Source organism: Theropithecus gelada, chromosome 13, assembly GCF_003255815.1.
Source record: "Theropithecus gelada isolate Dixy chromosome 13, Tgel_1.0, whole genome shotgun sequence".
NCBI lineage: Eukaryota > Metazoa > Chordata > Mammalia > Primates > Cercopithecidae > Theropithecus > Theropithecus gelada.
In genome coordinates this window covers 105,788,843-105,811,643 of record NC_037681.1, presented here as the reverse complement: position 1 = coordinate 105,811,643, position 22,801 = coordinate 105,788,843, and the positions used below count along the sequence as shown (strand labels likewise).

At 38.8% G+C, this 22,801-nt stretch overlaps 1 protein-coding gene across 1 annotated transcript in view; it reads right to left on the bottom strand.

Moving 5' to 3' along the window:
• The window catches only part of DNAH6 (dynein axonemal heavy chain 6), a 326,626-nt gene that overhangs the window by 73,528 nt on the left and 230,297 nt on the right, over positions 1 to 22,801 (bottom strand). Inside the window, exons 62-63 of the mRNA XM_025353865.1 lie at positions 18,153 to 18,288; positions 6,810 to 6,979 (exon numbers count right to left, since the gene is read on the bottom strand). Coding sequence (XP_025209650.1) covers positions 6,810 to 6,979; positions 18,153 to 18,288 — 306 coding nt within the window. The remainder of the gene's footprint in view (positions 1 to 6,809; positions 6,980 to 18,152; positions 18,289 to 22,801) is intronic.

Below are 22,801 nucleotides of genomic sequence, written 5' to 3'. Positions count from 1 at the left end.
CATTTGAGTTCCCAGTGGATTTAGCCTTGGAAACCGAGATGCTTCAGGGAACGATGTATAACCTCATCTCTCTGATAGCTTTGAAAACAGTTTCTCCTTATGTATATTTAATCAGCTTAAAACAGTAGTTCTCAAAGTATGTTTGCAAAATCAGCAGCATTAGCATCATCTGGTAACTTATTAGAAATGTGGGTTCTTGGTCTGTAGCCCAGATCTACTGAATCAGAAACTGGAGGATGGGCCCCAGGAGTCTGTTTTAACAAGAACCCCAGATGATTCTGATGTACACCAAAATTTGAGAACACTGGTGTAGAGAGCTTGTCTTAGCTTCATTCTGTGGTGATGAATTATTCTCTATCAAGCAAGCTTTATTCATTTCTGAATTATGGTAGTTTTTTTCTCTTTCTAGTTCAAATTCCTAATAATCTTTTCCTGAGAAATTGATACTATTGATGCCAAATAAAGAATTATTGGGATGACAAGCATTCTATTTCCTGTTGCAGTCCTAATGAGCCTACATTATGTGGCTTACTAAGAATTTTTGAAATGAAATTTTATCTTTAGGTCTAAACACACTATTCATGAAGAAGGCTTGGTTTTTGTGTAAAATTATAGTTTCGCACAGAAGCCATTTTGTTGGACTATCTTCCTTCTCCCAGTAGAGCAGCTGATTCCAACATATAGAGGCACTGGACGCCCAATAGGCTCTGCTTGTGAACTGACCTGGAAACAACAGTTTGATTACCCGGAACTCTCTCATCACAAAGGTCTTGTTTCCGGTCTTGTCTTAGTTCTAAGGCTTCCTTACATACTCTTTTTCTCTAGTCAGGGAATCTAGATATTCAGTTTTGAAATGGAATTTGGATTCTTCACTCTTGAGCCCCAATTTCTTTAGCAAGTTGTTCTTTGGCATCAATAGCAGGGTAAGGATTGTTCCTAAATGCTTTGATGAGGGCTCTGATTGGTAGGGGGTGTAGCTGGGACAACACTGTCATACTTGACTCTTTTCTTCTGTCCTTGGTCTTAGCTGATCCAGGTTCCTGTCTTCTCTGGAATGGGTGTCTAGCTCTTAATTTCTGGAACCTAATCTGGGTTCTGATTAGTGTTGATTTGTGAATATATGCTACCAATTGCTTGGTATCATAACCTGGGTAAGGTTTTTGGTTGAATGCACTGATAAGAATTTTCAATGAAACCTCTGTGAATTTGGTATGACAGTGTCTACTGTTTGTAGCTTTGGTCACATGTGGACAGCCATCCTACACATGTTGCAAGAGAGTTTAGGTGTTGAAGGATGTAACTAAGAGTCAAAATATTATTTTGCTATGGAAAATTTCAAGTACATATAAAGTGAGAGAACAGTGAACTCGATGTTTCACCCACTTTCAACATTTTTTAGAAAAAGGCCAATCTTATTTCATTAATACACCCACCCCCTCCCTCAGCCTCTAGGATTATTTTAATATTTAATGCATCATATGATCTTATCCTTTAGTAATTTAATATGTTTCTACAAGACAAAGACTCTTTAAAAAAGTATAACCACATAGGCCAGGCATGGTGGCTCACACCTTTAATCCCAGTACTTTGAGAGGCCAAGGTGGGAGGAACTCCTGAGCTCAGGAGTTCAAGACCAGCCTGGGTAACATGGTGAAACCCCATTTCTACAAAAAAATGCAAAAATTAGCTGGGCGTGGTGGTACATGTCTGTGGTCACAGCTACTTGTGAGGCTGAAGTGGGAGGATCCTTTGAGCGGAGGCTGCAGTAAGTGGAGATCATGCCACTGCACTCCAGCCGAGGCAACAGAGAGAGACTCTATCTCCAAAAAAACAAAACAAAACAAAACAAAAAAACCCATAATCACAGTACCACAATTACATCTAAAAAATTAGCAATAATTCCTTAATATTAGCAAGTATGTAGTGTTCACATTTCCCTGAATAAATTATAAATATATGTAAGCATATGTTTAAATAATAGTATGTTATTGTGTATATTTAAGAGTATGTAATTATGTATATTTAGTATGTTAAGTTAGGATCTAAACAAAGCTTACAGAGATCATTTTGTCTCCTGTCTCTTCTAATCTATAAACTTCATCATCTCCTATTTACCTTTGAAAAACAAGCAAATAAAATGTGTTGTTAAAGAAATCAGATTGTAGGTCTTGCAAAAATTTCCACAGTCTATAATTTTCTAGCTTCAATGTCTTTATTTGGAAAACTCCTTTTTTTGACTCATGGCATCTAGTCATCCTCTCATGTTTTCACTATCCAACCTGGTAGCTATTGTCCATATTAAGTGGAGACTTTCCACCTGGATCATAGCCAACCTTCCTTTCTATCACATGTCTGTTCCACTGAACAAAGTGTTACTGATTTATCTACTGCATTCCAGGCACCATCTGAGGTGACACAACCCCAGTTCAGGGTTCATGTGGACATCCAACAGCCTAACCTTGCAGTTCTTTGGCCTCTAACTCCAGTGCACATCCTCTTATCTCTTTCAGTCACCCATACCCATGGTCAACCTCAGAATATTGTCATCACTTGGAACTGCTCCCCATTAGAAATTTTAAGCTCAATTTTGATAATAACCTCTCCCATCCTTCCAGCTGTGCCACATCCTTAGTCTAATTACATCATGTTTCAAAGAAATTTCCACCTACTTGTTGCTCCTTTTCTCCCAGTCTATAAGCGCTTTCTATATCTCTTCTTTTTCCTGTAACTACCCTTACCAAAACTCTCAGTGGTCTTCCATTCTCTATTCTTTTATTATAATCATCTGTATTTAAGGTCAACCATGTAACTTGGTTTCTGTGTTCCTACAGAGTGACATAATTTGAATGTTTGTCCCCTCCAAATCTCATGTTGAAATGTGATTCCCAATATTGGAGGTGAGGCCTAGTGGGAGGTGTTTGGGTCATGGAGGTGGATCCCTCATGAATGGCTTGGTGCTCTCCCCACAGAAATGAGGGAGTTCTCCTTCTATTAGTTCATATAAGAGCTAGTTGTTTAAAAGAGTCTGGTGCCTCTCTCCCCTGTTTCTTGCTCTCTCTCACACCATGTGACATATCTGCTCCCTCTTTGCCTTTCACCATATGTAAAAGCTTCCTGAGGCCTCACCAGAAGCCAGGAAGAGGTTGCTGCCATACTTGTACAGCTTGCAGAACTGTGAGCCCAACGAACTTCCTTTCTTTATAAATTATCCAGCCTCAGGTATTTCTAAATAGCAATGCAAAATGGACCAATACAGAAAATTGGTACTGAGGAATGGGGCATTGCTATAAAGATACCAGAAAATGTGGAAGCAGCTTTGGAACTGAATAATGAGAAGAGACTGGAAGAGTTTGGAAAGCTCAGAAGACAGGAAGATGAGGGAAAGTCTGGAACTTCTTAGAGACTGTCTAAGTTGTGACCAAATGCTGACAGAAATATGAACAGTGAAAGCCAGGTTGATGAAGTCTCAGATGGAAATAAGGAACTTATTGGGAACTGGAACAAAGGCCACCCTTGTTATACCTTAGCAAAGGACTTGGCTGTATTGTGTCCATGCGCTAGGGGTTTGTGTAAGGTTGAATTTAAGAGTGATGAGCTAGGTTATCTGCTGGAAGAAATTTGAAATTTTTCATAATCTAATTTTTTCACCACAAAGTGGTCAATAAGTGCCATAGCTCCTTCTAACAGCCTACAATCAGATATGGAAGGAAAGAAATGACTTAAAGTTGGGACTTTTAATTAAAAGGGGAACTGAGGGTAAAAATTTGGAATATTTGTAGCCTACTCATGTGGTAGGGAAGGAAAGAGCATTTTCACGAAAGGATTCGAAGAGGCCTGCAGAACAACCACTTGCTAGAGAGATTAGCATGACTAAACGGGAGCCAGGTGCTACCATTCAAGGCAAGGGGTAAAGACTTCAAAGGCATTTCAGAACTCTTCCAGGTAGTCCCTCCATTGCAGGTCCAGAGCCCTAGGAGGCAAGAATAGTCTCAGTAGACAAGTCTTGGGCATCGCTGCCCTGAGCCACCTATGGAAGCTGCTTCCCAAATCCCCATAGCTCCAACTCTACCCTTGGCTCAGAGGGTTCCAGGTACAGCTTGGGCTGCTGCTACTCTGGAGGGCACAATCCATAAGGCTTGGTGGCTTTCATGGGATGTTAAGTCTGCAGTTGGGCAGAATGCAAGAGTGAAGGAGGCTTGGCAGCTTCCACCTAGATTTCAGATGTATTGGAAAGCCTGGGTGCCCAGGAAGAAGCCTGCTGTAGGAGTGGGACCCCCATAGAGAGACCCTACTAGAGTAGTGCCAAGGGAAAATGTGGGGTTAGACCCCCACACAGAGTCCCCACTGGGGTGCTGCCTAGTGGAGCTGTGAGAATGGTAGAGATATTGGCAGTGTGCACCCTCAGTCTGGGAAAGCCATAGGCATTCAACTAGAACCCAGTAGGGCAGTCAACATGGACCGCTAACCAAAAAGCCACAGGACAGGGCTTACTAAGGCCTTGGGAGCCCACACCTTGCATTAGTGTGCTTAGGAGCCACTCCTGGCCCCCAAAATCTCATGTCCTTCTCATATTACAAAATACAATCATGCTTTCCCAACAGTCCTCAAAAGTCTTAACTCATCCCAGTGTTAACTCAAAGTTTCAAAAGTCCAAAGTCTCATCTAAGACCCAAGGCAAGTTCCTTCCACCTATGAACCTGTGAGATCAAAAACAAGTTATTTACTTCCAAGACACAATGGTGGTTTGGGCATCGGGTAAACATTCCTATTCCAAAAGGGAGAAATCAGCCAAAAGGAAAGGTCAACAGGCTCCATGCATGTCTGAAACCCAGTAGGGAAGACACTAAATCTTAAAACTCCAGAATAATCCTTGACACCATGTCCTGCATTAAACATGTGGGGTTAGGAGAGTTTTTTTCTAACCCCATATTTTCCATGACACTTTTTCCATGACACACTGCCAATATCTCTACCATTGTCACAGCTCCACTAGGCAGCATCCCAGTGGGGACTCTGTGTGGGGGCTCTAACCCCACATTTTCCATGACATTTTTTTCCATGACACTTTTTTTCCCTCTTATTTTACAACATAGCATCAACACTTCCCAAATATGCTTTCGTCTTTTCCAGTTAGTTTTTTCTCCCTTTTCCCAAAGGAACAATCTCCATTTTTCTCTAATGCAGGACATGGGAAAGCATGATTGTATTTTGTAATATGAGAAGGACATGAGATTTTGGGGGCCAGGACTGGAATAATATAGTTTGGATGTTTGTCCCCTCCAAATCTCATGTTGAAATGTGATCCCCAATATTGAAGGTAGGGCCTAGTGGGAGGTGTTTGAGTCATGGAGGTGGATCCCTCAAAAATTGCTTGGTGCCCTCTCCATAGAAATGAGTGAATTCTTGCTCTAGTAGCTCACACAAGAGATAGACATTTAAAACAGTCTGGGGTCTCCGTCCCCTCTTTCTTGCTTCCTCTCTCACCATGTGATGTGCCTGCTCCCCCTTTGCCTTTCACCATATGTAAAAGATTCCTGAAGCCTCACCAGAAGCTAAGAAAATGCTGGTGTCATGCTTGTACAGCCTGCAGAACTGTGAGCCAAATAAACCTCCTTTCTTTAGAAATTACCCAGCCTCAGGCATTCCTTTATAGCAATGCAAAGCAGACTAACACACAGAGATAGCAGAAAATTCTCCAACATAGCATCAACATCTCCCAAATATGCTTTCATCTTTTCCAGTTAGTTTTTTCTCCCTTTTCCCAAAGGAACAATCTCCATTTTTTCTCTAATGCTCCCTGAAACTCACCACTCAAATTTTTAGCAGATAATATTATTCCCTTATTAACAATAAAATTAGGAATTATATCTAAATACATAGAAACTGGAACTGTCCTGAATGCTTCATTCATTCTATTGATAACTTGTGCTGTGTTGAAACTTGCACCTCCTTGGCTTCCATGACACTTTTCTTTTCTCCTAGTGTTTTTCCTGACCGTCTGCTATTTCTTCTTATGGGCTACTTATCCTTTCTCTCTGCCTTTTAAAAGTTGGTGGTAATCAGAGCTTCATTTTTTGCCTATCTTTCCTCTTATTCTATATGTCTTATTCCTCTGCGATCCTAACAACTCCCACAGTTTTACTTCCCAACTGAATGCTGATTCCCAAATCTCTATTTCTGATTAATATATCTCTCTACAGTTTCCTACTTCCATATGAGCTGACTTCCAGACTGCTATCCACTCTGATAGCTGTAGAGTCAATAGCATCTTTCTCTCACACATTACTCCTTTCACACCTGCTTAGTGGTTGTCACAACTATCCCCTTTGGCATGCAAACAGAAACTGGGGGCCATATCAGTTGCCTCATCTCCATACCCCCCTTTATCTCTCTAATCTACTACCTCTGTCTTAATTCAGGCCACCATAATTTCTTTCATCTTCAAACAGGTCCTGGTAACTATGGTTTTGTACCCTTCAAATGTCTCCTCTCCATTGTTGTCAAGATCTGAAAGGCCCATTATTTCCCTTCTAAAGTTTCCCAACAGACCCCATCCCTCCAGCAGAGAGCACGGTACTCTAATGGCACACACCAGGGAAAGGATAACCATGGGCCTGGCTGGCTCTCTTTCAAAATTCTCTATGTAAAACATTGTGTTTTAGTAATACACAGAACCATGTTTCATTTTTTTGAGTCATCTCCCAAACTTGGCCATTATTACTCTCAAATAAATTTATAAATCATAACTGGCTAGTGAGCTTTAGTAGAAATAATTGTAACACAGTCCTTTAATTAAAAAAATGCCCTACCTTTTCTTCTTTACAACATTTAATAAGAATTAGCTTATGGAAAGAACTCAATCCTGCACTCCACGGATCCTGGTGTGTGGCCTCCTTTTCCTGTCTCATGTGTTTCTCTTCGTATTTCATTTTAGGATAGCCTTCCCATTCCTGTGGGTTAATATAAGTCTCAAAAGATCCTGGAAATACAATTTTAAAAAGATAATTTAATTAGATTTGTTTTGGCTTTGAAATTAAATAATGTTTGGTAATTTAAAAATATCTCTATATTTACTATCAGTTTTAATCACAAGTATACTGTAAATACATCAGTCTCCCCTGCTACCCAACCTAATTAATTAAAAAGTAAAGAATTTAAAATGTAATGAGAAAATAGCAGCAAACCACTTACAAAAGACAAAAACAAAACAAAATAATAGGAAGGTTAAAAATAAAAGGATGCATAGAGGTATTTAAACAAATGTGAGCTAAAAGAAGATTGAAGTGATAAGAGTAATATTGGGTTAACTAGAATTCAAAGCAAACATAATTAAATGGGACAAAGTAGGTTCTTATATTAATTAAAATAACAAATCCATAATAAAAGTACAATAAAATGAACCCATGTGTGCCAGAAAATAGCATAAAAATATGTCAAATAGTCACTGTTAGAAGTAGAAGAAAAAGGAAGAAAAAAAAATAAAATCAGTCTATGATAAATGAAGTAAACTGAAAATTCTGGCATATGTAATTTGAACAACATAAATAATAGCTGAATACACTGATATATTTACATTATGCCCTAATAAACAATACATCATCCCCTGCTCCCTGGCTATAGAATATTTATAAGAAATGGTTTTGTATCTTGTATGAAAGTTAGGATCATAGTTAGCTCTTACAATGGTTATAACATGTACTAAGAACTTGCATTTAAATTTCTGTAGGTACAGAGTGCATGTGGTGTAATCCTTTCAGAAAGCCAAAATAACGAGTGTGTTCTCCAGTGAGGAAACAGGTTTCTTGGGTTGGCCATTAGGCACAATTGTTGGCTTGCATTTCAGGCTAGAAAACAACTTTCTCTAGCTTGTCTGCAGGGGCCCTCCTCTGGGAGTTTAATCAGAGCAATCAGAAAGCTAGTGACACAAAAATTTAATAACACTTCTGACCATGGCCTTGGGGAAGTGTTCATCTTTGCAAGATTTCTAATTTATATATGGAATATAGACAATTACAAGGTATGAGGCCACAAGGCATACCATGCCACAATACTCTTTAGTTAAAGGTGTTTGCATTATTCTGAAGACCAGGTAGCAGAACCATGTATTGCAAAATGACTACTTTTCCAGTGAGGTTCTCATTATTTTTTGTGTAATCGTTAGGACTCCAGCTAATGATGGGGGAAAATAATGCATAAAATATGCATTAGAAGATGGTATCTAATAATGCATTATTTATTCATTTGGAGATGAAAGTCTTGCTCTGTTGCCCAGGCAGGAGTGCAGTGGCATGATCTTGGCTCACTGCAACCTTTGCCTCCCGGGTTCAAGCAATTCTGCAGCCTCAGCCTCCCGAATAGCTGGGACTACCACAACACCAGGCTAATTTTTTTGTATTTTAGTAGAGACAAGCTTACATCCACGTTGGCCAGGATGGTCTCCAACTCCTGAACTCAGGCAGTCTACCTGCCTCGGCCTCCAAAAGTGCTAGGATTACAGGTGTGAGCCACCACACCGGGCCTAATAATGCATATTTTAAATAACTCCCAATTAATAGGACATGAAACACTTAGAAATCATGAAAGACAAAAGATTAAGGCAATTAGGAAGTTTCTGAGGGTAAGATTGACAATGGGATTAATTATTAAACATCACTTGCAAAGATCTAAAGCTCACTTTTAGAATACCAGCCATCCTATCAAACATGTACAAACCTTCATAAGTCTGTAGCATTTCTGGAATAAACCTTGAAATCTAACACATAAAAACAGGAAAGTTTTTTTAAATTGTTGCAGTTTTAGTCTCAAAGACATGGATAACACACGGTGCTTTTTTATCAAAAAATTTTGAGTTGTCCCTAAATTACTTTGCTTTTCAACCTCCATACCTTCCCTCTTCCTTTGTCTCTGTGTGGATGAGGCTCCATCTAGCCCTTTCTGTTTTGGGTCTGTCCCTAACTGTGCATCTCTGGGTTTCTTCTATGAGTATTTTTCTTCTTGTGTTCTATTTCTACCTCTAGCTGTCTCATTTAACTGGTGCATAATATAGAAACAATTTTTACTAGGGGGGGGACAAAAGACTAGGGGGGAATGCACTTTTCAATAAGTTAATGCATTTATTGAAAAGCTTCCCCCCTCCCTAGTCTTCATTTAGAAATCCAATAAATATATTAGGATCTTAGAAATTCTGGTTCATGTGGACTTTAAACCACCACACTTGCCGGGTATGCTTAGTTAAATAAATATTCATATTAGAAGCATAAGAGTAATTATCAAAAAATAAAAATAGAATTCCAAATCAGTAGAGGGGAAAATAAAGAGTGTGGATGATGCACTTGAAGAAGAAAGGAAGGAGAGGAGAAATAAAGGATAAAAAGAAAGGAAGAAGAAAGAGGAAAAAGCGAAGCAAAGAAAAAGCTGGCAAGAAAAATATGCCCAAAATAAAGATGACTAATGTAGTCCAAATAGATCAGAGTTTCTTAACTTTACTAATATTGGCATTTTAGATGCTGTAGTTATTTGTTGTGGAAGGTTGTTCTGAGCACTGTAGGAGGTATAGTAGCATCTCTGGTCTCTACCCACTAGATGCCAGGAGCACCACCCCAGTTGTGGCAAACAAAAATGTCTCCAGACATTGTCAAATGGAAATCTTCCCCAGTCAAGAAGAACTGAAATAAATAATAACCATAATAAATATAATCAGATGGAAATTTGCCTGTTAAAAGAAAGACTTTCATTCTCCTCAAAACAACAACAAAATCCCAACTAAGATATGCCAAAACCATGATGATGACACACAAAAAATGGAAATGGAAAGTAAAGAATGTAGAAATATATAGAGTGGGAGTACTAAGAGAGGCTTGCTGTAATAATATTTTGAGGTTTTAGGTCAGGATGGCTGACTAGATGCAGGAATTGTGTGCTGCCTCCATGGAGAAGAGCCAGAATAATACGCAGATACATTTCAAACAGGGCATCTAGGAGAGAATGCTTGGATTCATTAGAGAAGAGACATGAAGTACCAGAAGTACGTAAGGAGAGGGTTCACGTTAGCTTGCCCACCCAGGAACTGACTGGGCTGGGAGATGGTCCTGGATGCAGGGAAACAGTAAGAGAGAAATCCCTGGAGCTCCAAAACAGGGTTTTATGATCTTGGCTACAGGAGAAACCCTTGACCCACTAGGGCCTTGTGCCTGACATATAGAACTGCCTAAAGATTGTACAGATACATTGCTCTAGAAAGGGAACCCACACAGAATCCCACAGGAATCTGAGCCTGGCGCAGCCTCAGCTGGGTGCCATTTTGAGAACCCAGATCCTGGGGATTTACAGACACAGCTGTAGCCACTGTGCTGCTCCAGGGAGGGAAACGGAAGAACAGGCACACTCATGCACCCCCTAGAGGGTACTTGCTGCCCTGTTAGGAGCTGCTGTTGAGACTGAGATATGAGTGGACCACACTTCTCACAACTTCCTGCTCATGCTGCTTGCCTGAACGGTGCCCCACCCTCTTTAGCCCCAGGCCCAAGGTTCCCTTTTGAGAGTATAATGCTGGGCTGAGCTCCACGCTTTGCTGAGTTTGGGCTGATGTGGCTGTAGCCTCTGCTTGACTAAGGAAGAACAGGGAGACCAGGTCATCCTTCTCATATCTAGGACAATACTCACAGCTCTGTAGCAGGCTGCTGTGAGACAGTTGTGAATGAAACACACTCCCCACAGCTTCTTGATCATGCTGCCTGCCTGGGCAGTGACCCGCCCTCCCTGTTTTCAGGCCCAAGGCACCACTTTGAGAATGTAGTGCTGAGCTGTGCTCCATCCTTGGCCTGAGTTTGGGCTGATGTGGCTGCTGCTGCCTCTCAGCCAAGCAGGGAGAGGGGACCAAGGCTCTCCTACATATACCTAGGACAATGCCCAATGCCTTGCTACGAGCTGCTATGAGACCGAGACTTGAGTGGACCACACTCCTCACAGCTTCTCGTCTGTGCTGCTTGCCTGAGAGGGGCTCTACCCTCTCTAGGTGCAAGCCCATGGCTGGCACCATTTTGAGAGGTTAGAGCCATTGTTTGGTGACCTGGCAGCAGTGGCCACAGCAAGCATTTTGGTCTTAGGTGAGGTTAAAGTGGAAGGGAAGAAGGGTCCCCACAGGCAGAATTGAGCAGCGAGTGTGGAGAGTGTCCCAGTAGTAGGCAGTGGAATTACGCTCTCTCCCATCACAAGACTGGAGTGGGAGGAGGGTTGGAGAAGCTGAGGTTTTTCCCAGAGGGCAAGACTTTCAGCCAGAGACAGCTTTGCAACCTAGAACTGGTCTGCATGGGTCACAATGGGGTGTCCCAGCCTATTTCCTTGGTCAGTTGGGGAACAGTGCCCCACCAGCTCTGAGGAGTGGGAGGGAGGCAGACTCCACTCACCTGGAGATCTAACTCTTGATGCAGACTATCCCTAAAGGAGGGGATAAAAGAAAATCTGAGTGCAGTGCCAGACACTGAAGGTGGTACCACCAAAGCCTGGGAATGGACATGGAGAGGGGGGTCACACTTGCTCCGCTACCCTTCTTCTCTGTGCCCTGTCAAGGATTTGGAAGTGACTCTTCACATTGGGGTTTGGGGAATGAGGGTTGAAAGAGTCTGTGTGTCAAGCTTCTCCAGAAGCTCCACCCTACTGAGGGTGAATGTGCTCTGCGGAGGTGCTTTTTGTACTTTCTAGTGCTTCCACCCCTGCTTGTACCCATCAGTTCTTACTCTTAAGCACCATCTACTAGACTGCATCCTGGATTACACCACCAAATAAAATTACATTGCTACAACAAGCAACTTCTGAGAAAGCCACTGCATGAACCTATTTGCAACCAAGGAACCTGTACAGAGAGTTGGTACTCTGAAAGCAGCTAGAAACGAAGCCAGTTAATCACACACAATATACACCACAGTCATACCCTCAAAGGAAAAAAGAATAAACAAGAAGCCCCATCCAAATGATAGCAAATTAAAAAAAGAGAAGTATCAGCTGTCTCAGATAAGGAGTAACCAGTGCAGAACCCCAGCAATATAAAAAGCCAAAGTGTTTCATCACCTCCAAAGGATCCCACTAGCTCCCAAGCAATGAATCTTAACCAGAATGAAATGTCTGAAATGACAGATATAGAATTCAGAATATGATGCAAAGAAACTCCATGAGATCCAGGAAAAAGTTGAAATCCCACACAAAGAAGCCAGAAAAATGATCCAAGATATGAAAGACAACATAGCTATATTAAGAACAAACCAACAGAAGTTCTGGAATTGAAAAATTCACATCAGGAACTTCAAAATACAAATGGAAGCTTTAATAACAGACTAGACCAGGCAAAAGAAAGACTTTCAGAACTTAAAGATCAATCTGTCAAAATGACCTGGTCAGACAAAAGTGAAAAATAATTCAAAAAAATGAACAAAGCCTTTGAGAAATATGGGATTATGTAAAGTAACCAAACCTATGACTTACTGGCATTCATGAGAGAGAAGTAGAGAGAGTAAGCAACTTGGAAAACATATTTGAGGATATAATTCAGGAAAATTCCCCAATCTTGCTAGAGAGGTCAACATGCAAATACAAGAAATCCAGAGAACTCCTGTAAGATGCTACACAAGATGACCATTCCCAAGACAGACTTGGGGATGGATAGGAGGGATAGGACTAACCAAAGTCCACATGAAAGAAAGAACTTTAAAGGCACCTAGAAAAATGGGTCATGTTGCTTATAAAGGGAAACCTATCAGACTAACATCAGACTTTTCAGCACAAACCTTATAAGTCAGAAGAAATTGGGGGCCCGTTTTTAGTATTCTTAAAGAAAATAAATGTCAGCCAAGAATTTCATATCCTGCCATGCTAAGCTTCATAAATGAAGGAGAAATAAAGTGTTTCTCAAACAAGTAATCACCAAGGGAATTTTCCACCACCAGACTGGCCCTACAATACATGCTTAAGGGAGTTCTAAATGTGGAAACATAAGAATAATGCTTGCTACCATGAAAGCACATGTAAGCACATAGCCTACAGAACCCATAAAGCAACTATACAATAAAGACTACAAAGCAACTAAGCTAACAGCATTATGATAGCAACAAAACCTCATATATCAATTTTAACTTTGAACATAAAGGGCCTAAATGCTCAACTTAACATACATAGAGTATCAAATTGAATGAAAAAACAAGACTCATTCTTCTTCTATCATCAAGAGACCCAATCTCACATGTTATGACACCTATAGGCTCAAAGTAAAGGGATGGAGAAAGATATGTCATGTAACGGAAAACAAAAAAAAGCAAGGGTTATGGTTTCTATATCAGAATTTAAACCAACAAAAATAAAAAAAGACAAAGAAGGGCATTAAATAATGATAAGGGGCTCAATTCAACAAAACATCTTAAGTGTCCTAGATATATATGTATCCAACATTGGAGCACCCAGATTCATAAAACAAGCACATCTAGACTTAAAGACTTTGGCAGTACACAACAATAGTCATACAACATGCAACACCCCACTGATAGCATTTGATAGATCGCTGAGGCAGAAAATTGACAAATTCTGGACATAAATTTGACATGACCATTTGGACCTAATAGATATCTACAGAATACTCTATCTAACAACTGCAAGATACACATTCTTCGTATCTGCATATGGAACATACTCTAAAACTGACCACATGCTTGGTCATAAAGCAAGTTTCAATAAATAAAAAAAGTCCAAATCATACCAAGCATCTTCTCAGACAACAGTGAAATAAAAATAGAAATCAATACACAGAAGATCTCTCAAAACCATAAAATTACATGGAAACTAAACACATTGCTCCTCAATAACTTTTGGGTAAACAATGAAATCAAGGCAGAAGTAAAAAAGCTTTTTTGAAGTAGATGAAAACAGACATGGAATGTATCAAAACCTCTGGGATGCAGCAAAGCAGTGTTAAAGGAAAGTTTATAGCACTAAAAAACAAACTACATTGAGAAGTTAGAAATGACATTGAGAAGTTAGAAAGTTCTCTAATTAGCAAACTAATCTTGTACCTAAAGGAAATAGAAAAATAAGAACAAATGAAACCCAAAACTAGCAGAAGAAATAAAATAACTATAATCAGAGCAGAAATGAACAAAATTGAGACCTTAAAAATCATACAAAGGATCAATGAAACAAAAAGTTGGTTTCTCGAAAGGATAAACAAGATTGATAGACCATAAGCTAGATTAACAAGGAAAAAAAGAGAGAATATCCAAATAAGCATAATCAGAAATAACAAAAGTGACATCACAAATGATCCCCCAGAAATATAAAGGATCCTCAGAGGGTACTATGATGAGCATTTCTATGCACATGAACTAGAAAAATCTAGAGAAATGGATCAATTCCTGGAAACACACAACCTCCCAAGATTGAACCAGAAAAAACCAAAAATCCAGAACAGACTAATCATGAGTAATGAAATTCAATCAGGAATAAAAACCTACCAACAAACCAACCAACAGAAAAAAAAAGCCCTGGACAACCAAATTGTACCAGATGTACAAAGAAGAGCCGGTATCAATTCCACTGAAACTAATCCAAAAAATTGAGGAGGAGGGACTCCTCACTATCTCGTTCTATGAAGCCAGCATCATCCTGATACAAATATCTGGCACAGACATAAAAGTAAAAGAAAACTAAAGGCCAATATCCCTGATGAAAATAGACTCAAAAATCTTCAACAAAATGCTAACAAACTGAATCTAGCAGCATTTAAAAAAGTTAATTCATCATAATCAAGTGAGCCTTATTCCTGGGATGCAAGGATGATTCAACATATACAAATCAATAAATGTGATTCACATCATAAACAGGACTAAAAACAAAAACCATATGATCACCTCATAGATGAGGAAAAGCGTTTGATAAAATTCAACATCACTTTATGATAAAAATCCTCAACAAACTAGGCATCAAAGGAACATACCTCAAAATAAATGAGAGCCATCAATGACAAACCCACAGCCAAAAGCTGGAGGCATTCCCCCGTAAGAACTGGAACAAAACATAGATGTCTACTCTCACCACTCCTATTCAATATAGTACTGGAAGTCTTAGCCAAAGCAATCAGGCAGGAGAAAGAAATGTATTCAAATAGGAAAAGAGGAAGTCAAATTATCTCTCTTCACTAACAATATGATTCTGTCCCTAGAGAATCCTAAGGATTTGACCAAAAGACACCTAGACCTGATAAATGACTTCAACAAAGTCTTATGATATAAAATGAATGTACAAAAATCAGTAGCATTTCTGTATACCAATAATGTTTAAGCTGAGAAACAAATAAAGAATGCAATCCCATTTAAAATAGCCACAAAAATATTGAGGAATACATCTAACCAAGGAAGTGAAAGATCTCTATAAGAGTAACTATAAAACACTGCCAAAAGAAAGGATGAAACAAGCAAATGGAAAAACATCCCACACTTACGGGTTGGAAGAATCAACATCGTTAAAATGACTATGCTATCCAAAGCAATCTACAGATGTAATGCTATTCCTATCAAATTACCAATGTCATTTTCCATAGAATTAGGAAACACTATTCTAAAATTCATAGGAAACAAAAAATGTGCCCAAACAGCCAAAGCAATCCTAGTAAAAAAGAACAAAGCCAGAGGCATCACATTATCCAACATATAAATATACTACAAGACTACAGTAACCAAACTAACATGGTATTGGTACAACAGTAGACACATGGACTGATGGAACAGAACAGAGACCCCTGAAACAAAGTCACATACCTACAACCAACTGATCTTTGACAAAGTGAACAAAAATAATGTGGAAAGAATATTCTATTCAATAAATGAGCTGGGAAACTGGTTAACCATATGCAGAGGAATGAAACTGGACCCCTTACTTCTCACCATATACAAAAATTAACTCAAGGTTGAAGAAAAACCTCAAACTATGAAAATCCTAGAAGAAAACATAGGAAATACTCTTCTAGACATTGGCCTAGGCAAAGTATTTGTGATGAAGGGTCCAAAAGCAAATGCAACAAAATAAAAATAGACAAATAGGATTTAAACTAAAGAGCTTCTGCATAGCAAAATAAAATATCAAGTGAGTACAATGTACAGAATGGGAGAATATATTTGCAAACTATGTATCCTACAAAGAACTAACATTGAGAATCTATAAAGAAGTTAAACAAATCAATAAAAAGTAAATAAGCCCATTATAAAGTGGGCAAAGAACATGAATAGACACTTTTCTAAAGAAGACATAAAGCTGCCAACAAACATATGAAAAAGTACTCAACATGACTAATCATCAGAGAAATGCAAATCAAAAACACAATGAATTACCATCTTACACCAGTCAGAATGCCTATTATTAAAAAGTAAAAAAAAAAAAAAAAGAAAAAAAAAGAAAAGATTTTTGGCAAGATTGTGGAGAAAAGAGAATGTTTACATTCTGTTGCTGAGAATATAAACTAGTTCAGCCTCTGTGAAAAACAGTTTAGAAATTTCTCAAAAAGCCGAAAATAGAACTAACGTTTGACCTACAATCCCATTACTGGGTATATACCCAAAGGAAAACAAATCATTCTACCAAAAGACCTGCACTCATATGTTTATCGCAGCACTATTTACAACAACAAGACATGGAATCACCCTAGGTTCCCATCAACAGTGAACTGGACAAAGAAAATGTGGTACATATACATATAGAATACTATGTAACCATAGAAAGAATGACATTATGTCCTTTACAGCAAAATGGATGCAGCTGGAGGCCATTGTCCTAAGTGAATTAACAAAGAAAATCCAAATACTGTATGGTCTCACTTATAAATGGGAGCTAAACATTGGGTACACAAAGACATAAAGGAGGTAACAATAGACACTGAGGACTCCAAAAGAGGAGATGGAGGGAGGCAGCAAGGGTTGAAAATCTGCTTATTGAGTTCTATGTTCACTACCTGGGCAATGAGATCATTAGAAGCCCAAACTTCCCCAGCATGCAATATACCCATGTAAGAAACCTGCACATGTACTCCCTGATTAACAAATAAAAATAATACATTAAAAAGGAAATATATTTAAGGTAAAAAGCATTATTCAGAGTAGAGAGGGATATTATTTAATAAAAAGGAATAATTACTAAGAACTTAACTCTAAATCTATTTTATATACTGGCATAGTTTCACAAAGTATAATGGGAAAAATTCCAAAATTACAAAGGGAAGTTGCCAATCATAGTGGTATACCTTAATATAGCTCTCTTAGAATCTGACAGATCCAGTATAAGAACGTTAGTAAGATAAATACCACAATTAGTAAGTTTGAGCTAAAGGTCACATATGGAGCCTTGCATTCAAGAAATGACATGCATGGAATATTTTATATAAACAAAACATGCACCAGGCTGCACAGGAAGTGTATATAATTCCAAAGAGTCAATTTCATGAAAACCATGAGTATAATTTCCATAATGTAATTAAATTATACACAAAAAAAATGGTCCCCTAAATCCTAAAATGGCTTTGAACTAGTAAGTGTAGTTTTAGAATTGAAAGGGCTATATATTAAAACTTGTAGGGAAAAATTAATACAGAATATTATAATTCAGAGTAGTTGTTGCCTCTGAGGAAGAGAAGTGAGAGAGAATAAGGGGATTCTGGGATGCTGGTACTGTTCTATTTCTTACTCTCAGTGATGGTTCGTAAATAAATCTACACAGTTTGTGATAGTTAATCAAATTGTATAATTTTGATTTGTGCATTTTTCTGGATTTATGTTATCCTTCAATAAAAAGTAAAAAAAAAAAAACCTATGGGATACAGCTAAAGCAATACACAAATGTATGTTTATATTCTCAAATATATACATAAAATACGTGTGTGTGTATATATAAAGTATACATATATATATACACACACACATATAAAGTAAACATGAAATATTGAAAATTCATGGGCCAAGCATTCTACTCAAGAAATCGTGAAAACAAATAATTTACAGTTTCTTAGAAATGAAGAAAGTTCCTAGTGAAAAATATTGACATTGCAGAAGAGGTTAAAGAAAACATTAAGATTAGGATTCAAGAGCCTGTTTATAAGCCTCCTCAGCAGGTTCTTTTTGTCACATTACCTAAGCGTATAGAAATAGGATGTGACAATATATTTTGGGTAAGTCCACGAAAAACTGGAAATGATTCTTCCAAGTCACAGCAAGCGAACCATGTAGCAGTAAGTAGCCAGGGAGCTTCAGGCTTAGGTGGGCGTTCCTATTTGAAGACAGAAAGAAAATGAATAACAATTCACAAAGGCAATCACAAAATATACTTTCACTTTGTCCAACTGAAAAATCAAGCTCTAACAGTAAGTTAAAATAACCATTTTCCTAGGACAAGTAGTACAATATGGTGAAATAGAAACAGTGTTGAATCAATTCTAATTGTGGACCTTTGCACAGAAGTACAGCTGCTAAAAACTTTTCAGATTGACATTTACAGAAAACAAAGTTGATCAATTAAATCTGCTACTTTCAGCCTGTTTTCCAACACCCCACACCAATCTTTCCCCACTCGCCAAATATTCCTATGGTTAATAATTTTTCTCTAGAGAACGAGTCTCCAAATCAGATTACCAGATGTTCTCACCCCTAGGAGACAGAGAAAGCTGAGTATGGAGCAGTATCAGTAGCAAGACAAATGGCAACCTAATTCCAGCTCTGGTAAGTGTTTGCCTAATTATTTTAGATATTCTCAGAAACTTCTGGGAGAAGTGTTATGCCATTTGGCAATATTCCGTGAAGCACTTACATGTGGGCAAACAGTTTTAAAAGAGACAGAGAAATAACTGTGATTGTAAGACAGAAACTAGTTCTTCAAAATTTCCTGAATATTTGCCCAAGGTTCCCTACTACATTTAAAAACAGGTTTATTGAGATACAATTCACATACTAAGCAATTCATCCATTTGAAGTATATAATCTAATGATTTCAGTATATTCACAGATGGGTACACCCACCATCACAATTTAGAACATTTAATTTCTTCAAAAAGATACTGTGCACTCATTAGCCATTACTCCCCTTTAATCCCATCCCTTGAGCCCTAAGCAACTGCTAAACTACTTACTGTCTCTATATATTTGCCTATTATGGACACTTCATGTAAATCAAATTATATAATATGTGGGCTTTTGTGACAGACAGCTTAGTATTTTCAAGTTTCATCCATGTTGTAGCACGTTATCAGTACTTCATTCCTTCTTATGGTTGAATAATATTCCATTGTATAAATATACCACATTTTATTTATATATCAGTTGATGGACATTTGGGCTATTGGACATTTGGACATTTCCATCTTTTGACTAGTATAAACAATGCTGTTATGAATATTCGTGTCCAAATTTTTGTGCAGACATATGTTTAACCAGTAAGTATAATGGAAGTATTCCAAAAACTGAAAAAACCCCAAATCTGAAATGCTTCTGGGCCTAGGCATCTTGAATTAAGGAATACTCAACCTGTAATGCAGTGTAGCAACTCTGAGCATGCACCCTTTACCCAAAGGCTTCTTACTGTTACTTGCTTATTTGTTTAATAACTGACTGGATTATTTTAGTGGAGTCTCTCCACAACCCCTGTACAACATTAAGCCTCTAATGTTGCTCCTCAAGGGGTGCAGCCTTAGGAATGCCCACAGTTACCCTGGGATGTTCATAGCTTTTTCAGGGCTCTTTTTGATAGTTTTCCTTGACTGCACCTAGCTGTCAAGCACCACTAATTGTGGGCTGATTGCTCTAATGTTTTTAACAATGCTCTTGGGGACAAATTTCTCCTCAGACTAAAACATTCAAATTTGGGCCCATTTGAAGGAGTTGCTAAGGTCAGTGTTTGGGTTTTCTTCTGGTCTTTGGCAGGCTTCAGTGTCTTCTCTTAATCTCTGGCAAACCAGCTGGTTTATAGTGTTGTCTCTCTGTCCGGTAATTCCATCAGTTTCCTTTCAATTGCCTTTCACTACAACCTTTATTGTTTTAGAGAGCATCATTAGGCTTAAACTTTTCCATACTGTGTTGGAAATGAAGTCAGTTACTCTGTGAGGAGATAAGGAACTATCTGTTTTATGGGTTGCTTCTCCCACTCAGGCAAAATCCCAGGGGCATGACAATGTTGCACTTTTCGCAGAGGCATATTCCAGGAGCTGAGTACGCCATGGGTGGGAAGACAGTAGCCTCAGGTCTCCTCAGCTTGCCTCTGCCATTGATGAACTACTATCTTAGGAGCTGGAACAACAGTGATGCTGCACCAAACATGAAGCCTCAGTCTCCCCAGTGGGGGCTGGGTGGAAGAAGGCAGCCCCACCTTTTGGCTGCACTCAACTGGAACTTAGCTTCAGCAGTAGGTAGCTGTGGGCAGGATGAGAAATGCTGATGTCCTGTCTTTCTCAGGAATATGGCTCTTTAACTGGCAGTGGGGAGTAAGCAGGAGCCCTGTGCTCTTAGCTGCATCAGTCTGGAGTGCAGTTCCTATCTCACTAAGCTGGGAGCAGGAAGGGAGGCAGTGGGTCTAGGTTCAAAGACCACAGACTCTTGGTGTCCTTACTGAGCCTCTAATAAATTATCTCAAATAAATGTTTATTCATTTGCTGTATGTGCCTGGGACCATTTCCAGATACTTTAAATGATCCTTACATAATTTTCAACAGTTTTGCTGGGGAGCAGGTATGTGAAGATCCTCACACTGTCATGCTGGAAGTGGCATTTCCCTGTGTTACATCTTGATCCTAGATAAACCCCTCAAAGACTCTTAGATTAGTTAATGTTCACAGGCATTTACAAATATCTAATGCAGAATTCTGAGTGGTTTTGCTGTATTCTGATCTCTAATAATAATGTGTAAAACAAATCACTGGTCTCTGCACAAATTTTAATGAATTTTCCAGGAAATAGATATCATGTAAAGTTTTCTGGTTATGCTATTATTACATGCTAGCATCATTTTTTGGATTCCTGGCATTAAGAGAAAATGCTTTAAAAAATGTTTGTCCAACCCATGGCCCACAGGCCACATGCAGCCTAGGACGGTTTTGAATGTGGACCAACACGAATTCGTAAACTTTCTTAAAACCTTATGAGATTTTTCTTTTGCGATTTTTTTTTAAAGTTCATCAGCTATCGTTAGTGTATTTTATGTGTGGCCCAAGACAATTCTTCTTCCAATGTGGCCCAAGAAAGCCAAAAGACTGGACACCCCTGTTTAAAATATCATCGTTTAAAAACATTAGTTGTACAGACTGAATATAACCAATGAGAATAGCCTGGAGACCTCAATTTGCAGAAATCCATTTACCTTGTCCACATGTAATAGAAACCTGCAGATGCTTGAGGCTTTGTGTATTGGTTCCAGTTGTTTCTATTTGTCCCTAAATTCTAACTGTTGTGGTTCAATCCTGGAAATGCCTACTTCTGCTCACAACAGCCAGTCTCCAGCTGCAGACCACAGCATCCCCCCCTGCCTTTTGTTGTTGCGACCTTCTAGAAAGGTCATCTGGATTTTCTCATCTGGATTTTCTTTATCTAGTGCATCCAGTCAACTCCAGATTCCATGGGGCATGTATCTCCTTCCTCTCTCTCCTCCCATCCTGGACACTCTTCTTTTATTCTTTCTAGGTCTCTTCCAGAGCCCTTTTGTTGCACCATCTCCTTGCATAATGATACAATCTTGTCATAGGTGTTTGGAACTCAGTGCACATTTTTCCCCAGAAAAAGTTTTATGTATGGAAGTTGGCTTCCAAGGTTATTCCAGAAAATCTAATTTAGATCCTAACGAATGTAGCAAAAAACAATGTAGCACTTACGATAAAAATAGAAAATACTAGTGTCAAAACGTCAAATGAAGTGACCATATAAAATATGCCCCCAAATACATTTCTAAAAATAATTATTAGTCAAGAATCCTTCCAATTTCCTTATGTCTACCATGAGGAAAAAGACAGTTTAATTAAAAATAATTCAGAGAAGTTTCTGACGATGGTAATTTTAAGTTTTGAGTTTGATGGTATTTAAAACATATTTTAAACTTTTCAAAATATGCTGTTCATGAGAAGTAGGTGGTGTTGGAATGGACATGGGCTTTGGGAGCTCAGACACAGCTTTGAATCAGACTGTGTCATGCACTAGGTGATTTTGGAAAGCTCTTTAACCTCTTTGAGTCTCTGTGTGAGAAAACTGTAAGAAGAGCTGTTGACAAGGCTGCAGTGAGGAAGGAAGGGCGAAAGCACACAGGGCAGGGCCTGGCTGAGTGGCTAACAGCCAGCAGTAGAGTGAACTGGCTAAGAGAGCAGGCTTTATAGACTGCAAGTGTTCAAATCCTGGTTCCAGGTCCTATTAAGTGTGTGATCAGGACAAGTTACTTAACCTTTCCGTGCCTAACTATCTTATCATAGACTAGAGATAAAAATTAGGAAATTACCCAAGAAGAATACTGAGAGGAATAAGGGAGTTGATATACATAAAACACATAGCAAGCTCTCTGTGAATATGAACTGTGATTACGAGGATAAGACACATTAAGAGAGGAGTCACAGAATATGTGTGTATGCAAAACGGATGGGGGTCAGGGAGGAAGGAACATCTGGTGGAGATGTCTTGTCTGGACTTTTTCTGGGAGCATGGGGTGCTGCGAGTCAAATAAAAGCATCAGGTTCAACCTCCTAGTGATACACTGGGGTTCAAATACTGGCAAACAGGTGCAGATGTCAGCTCTGCAGGGGCCAAGGACAGGACTT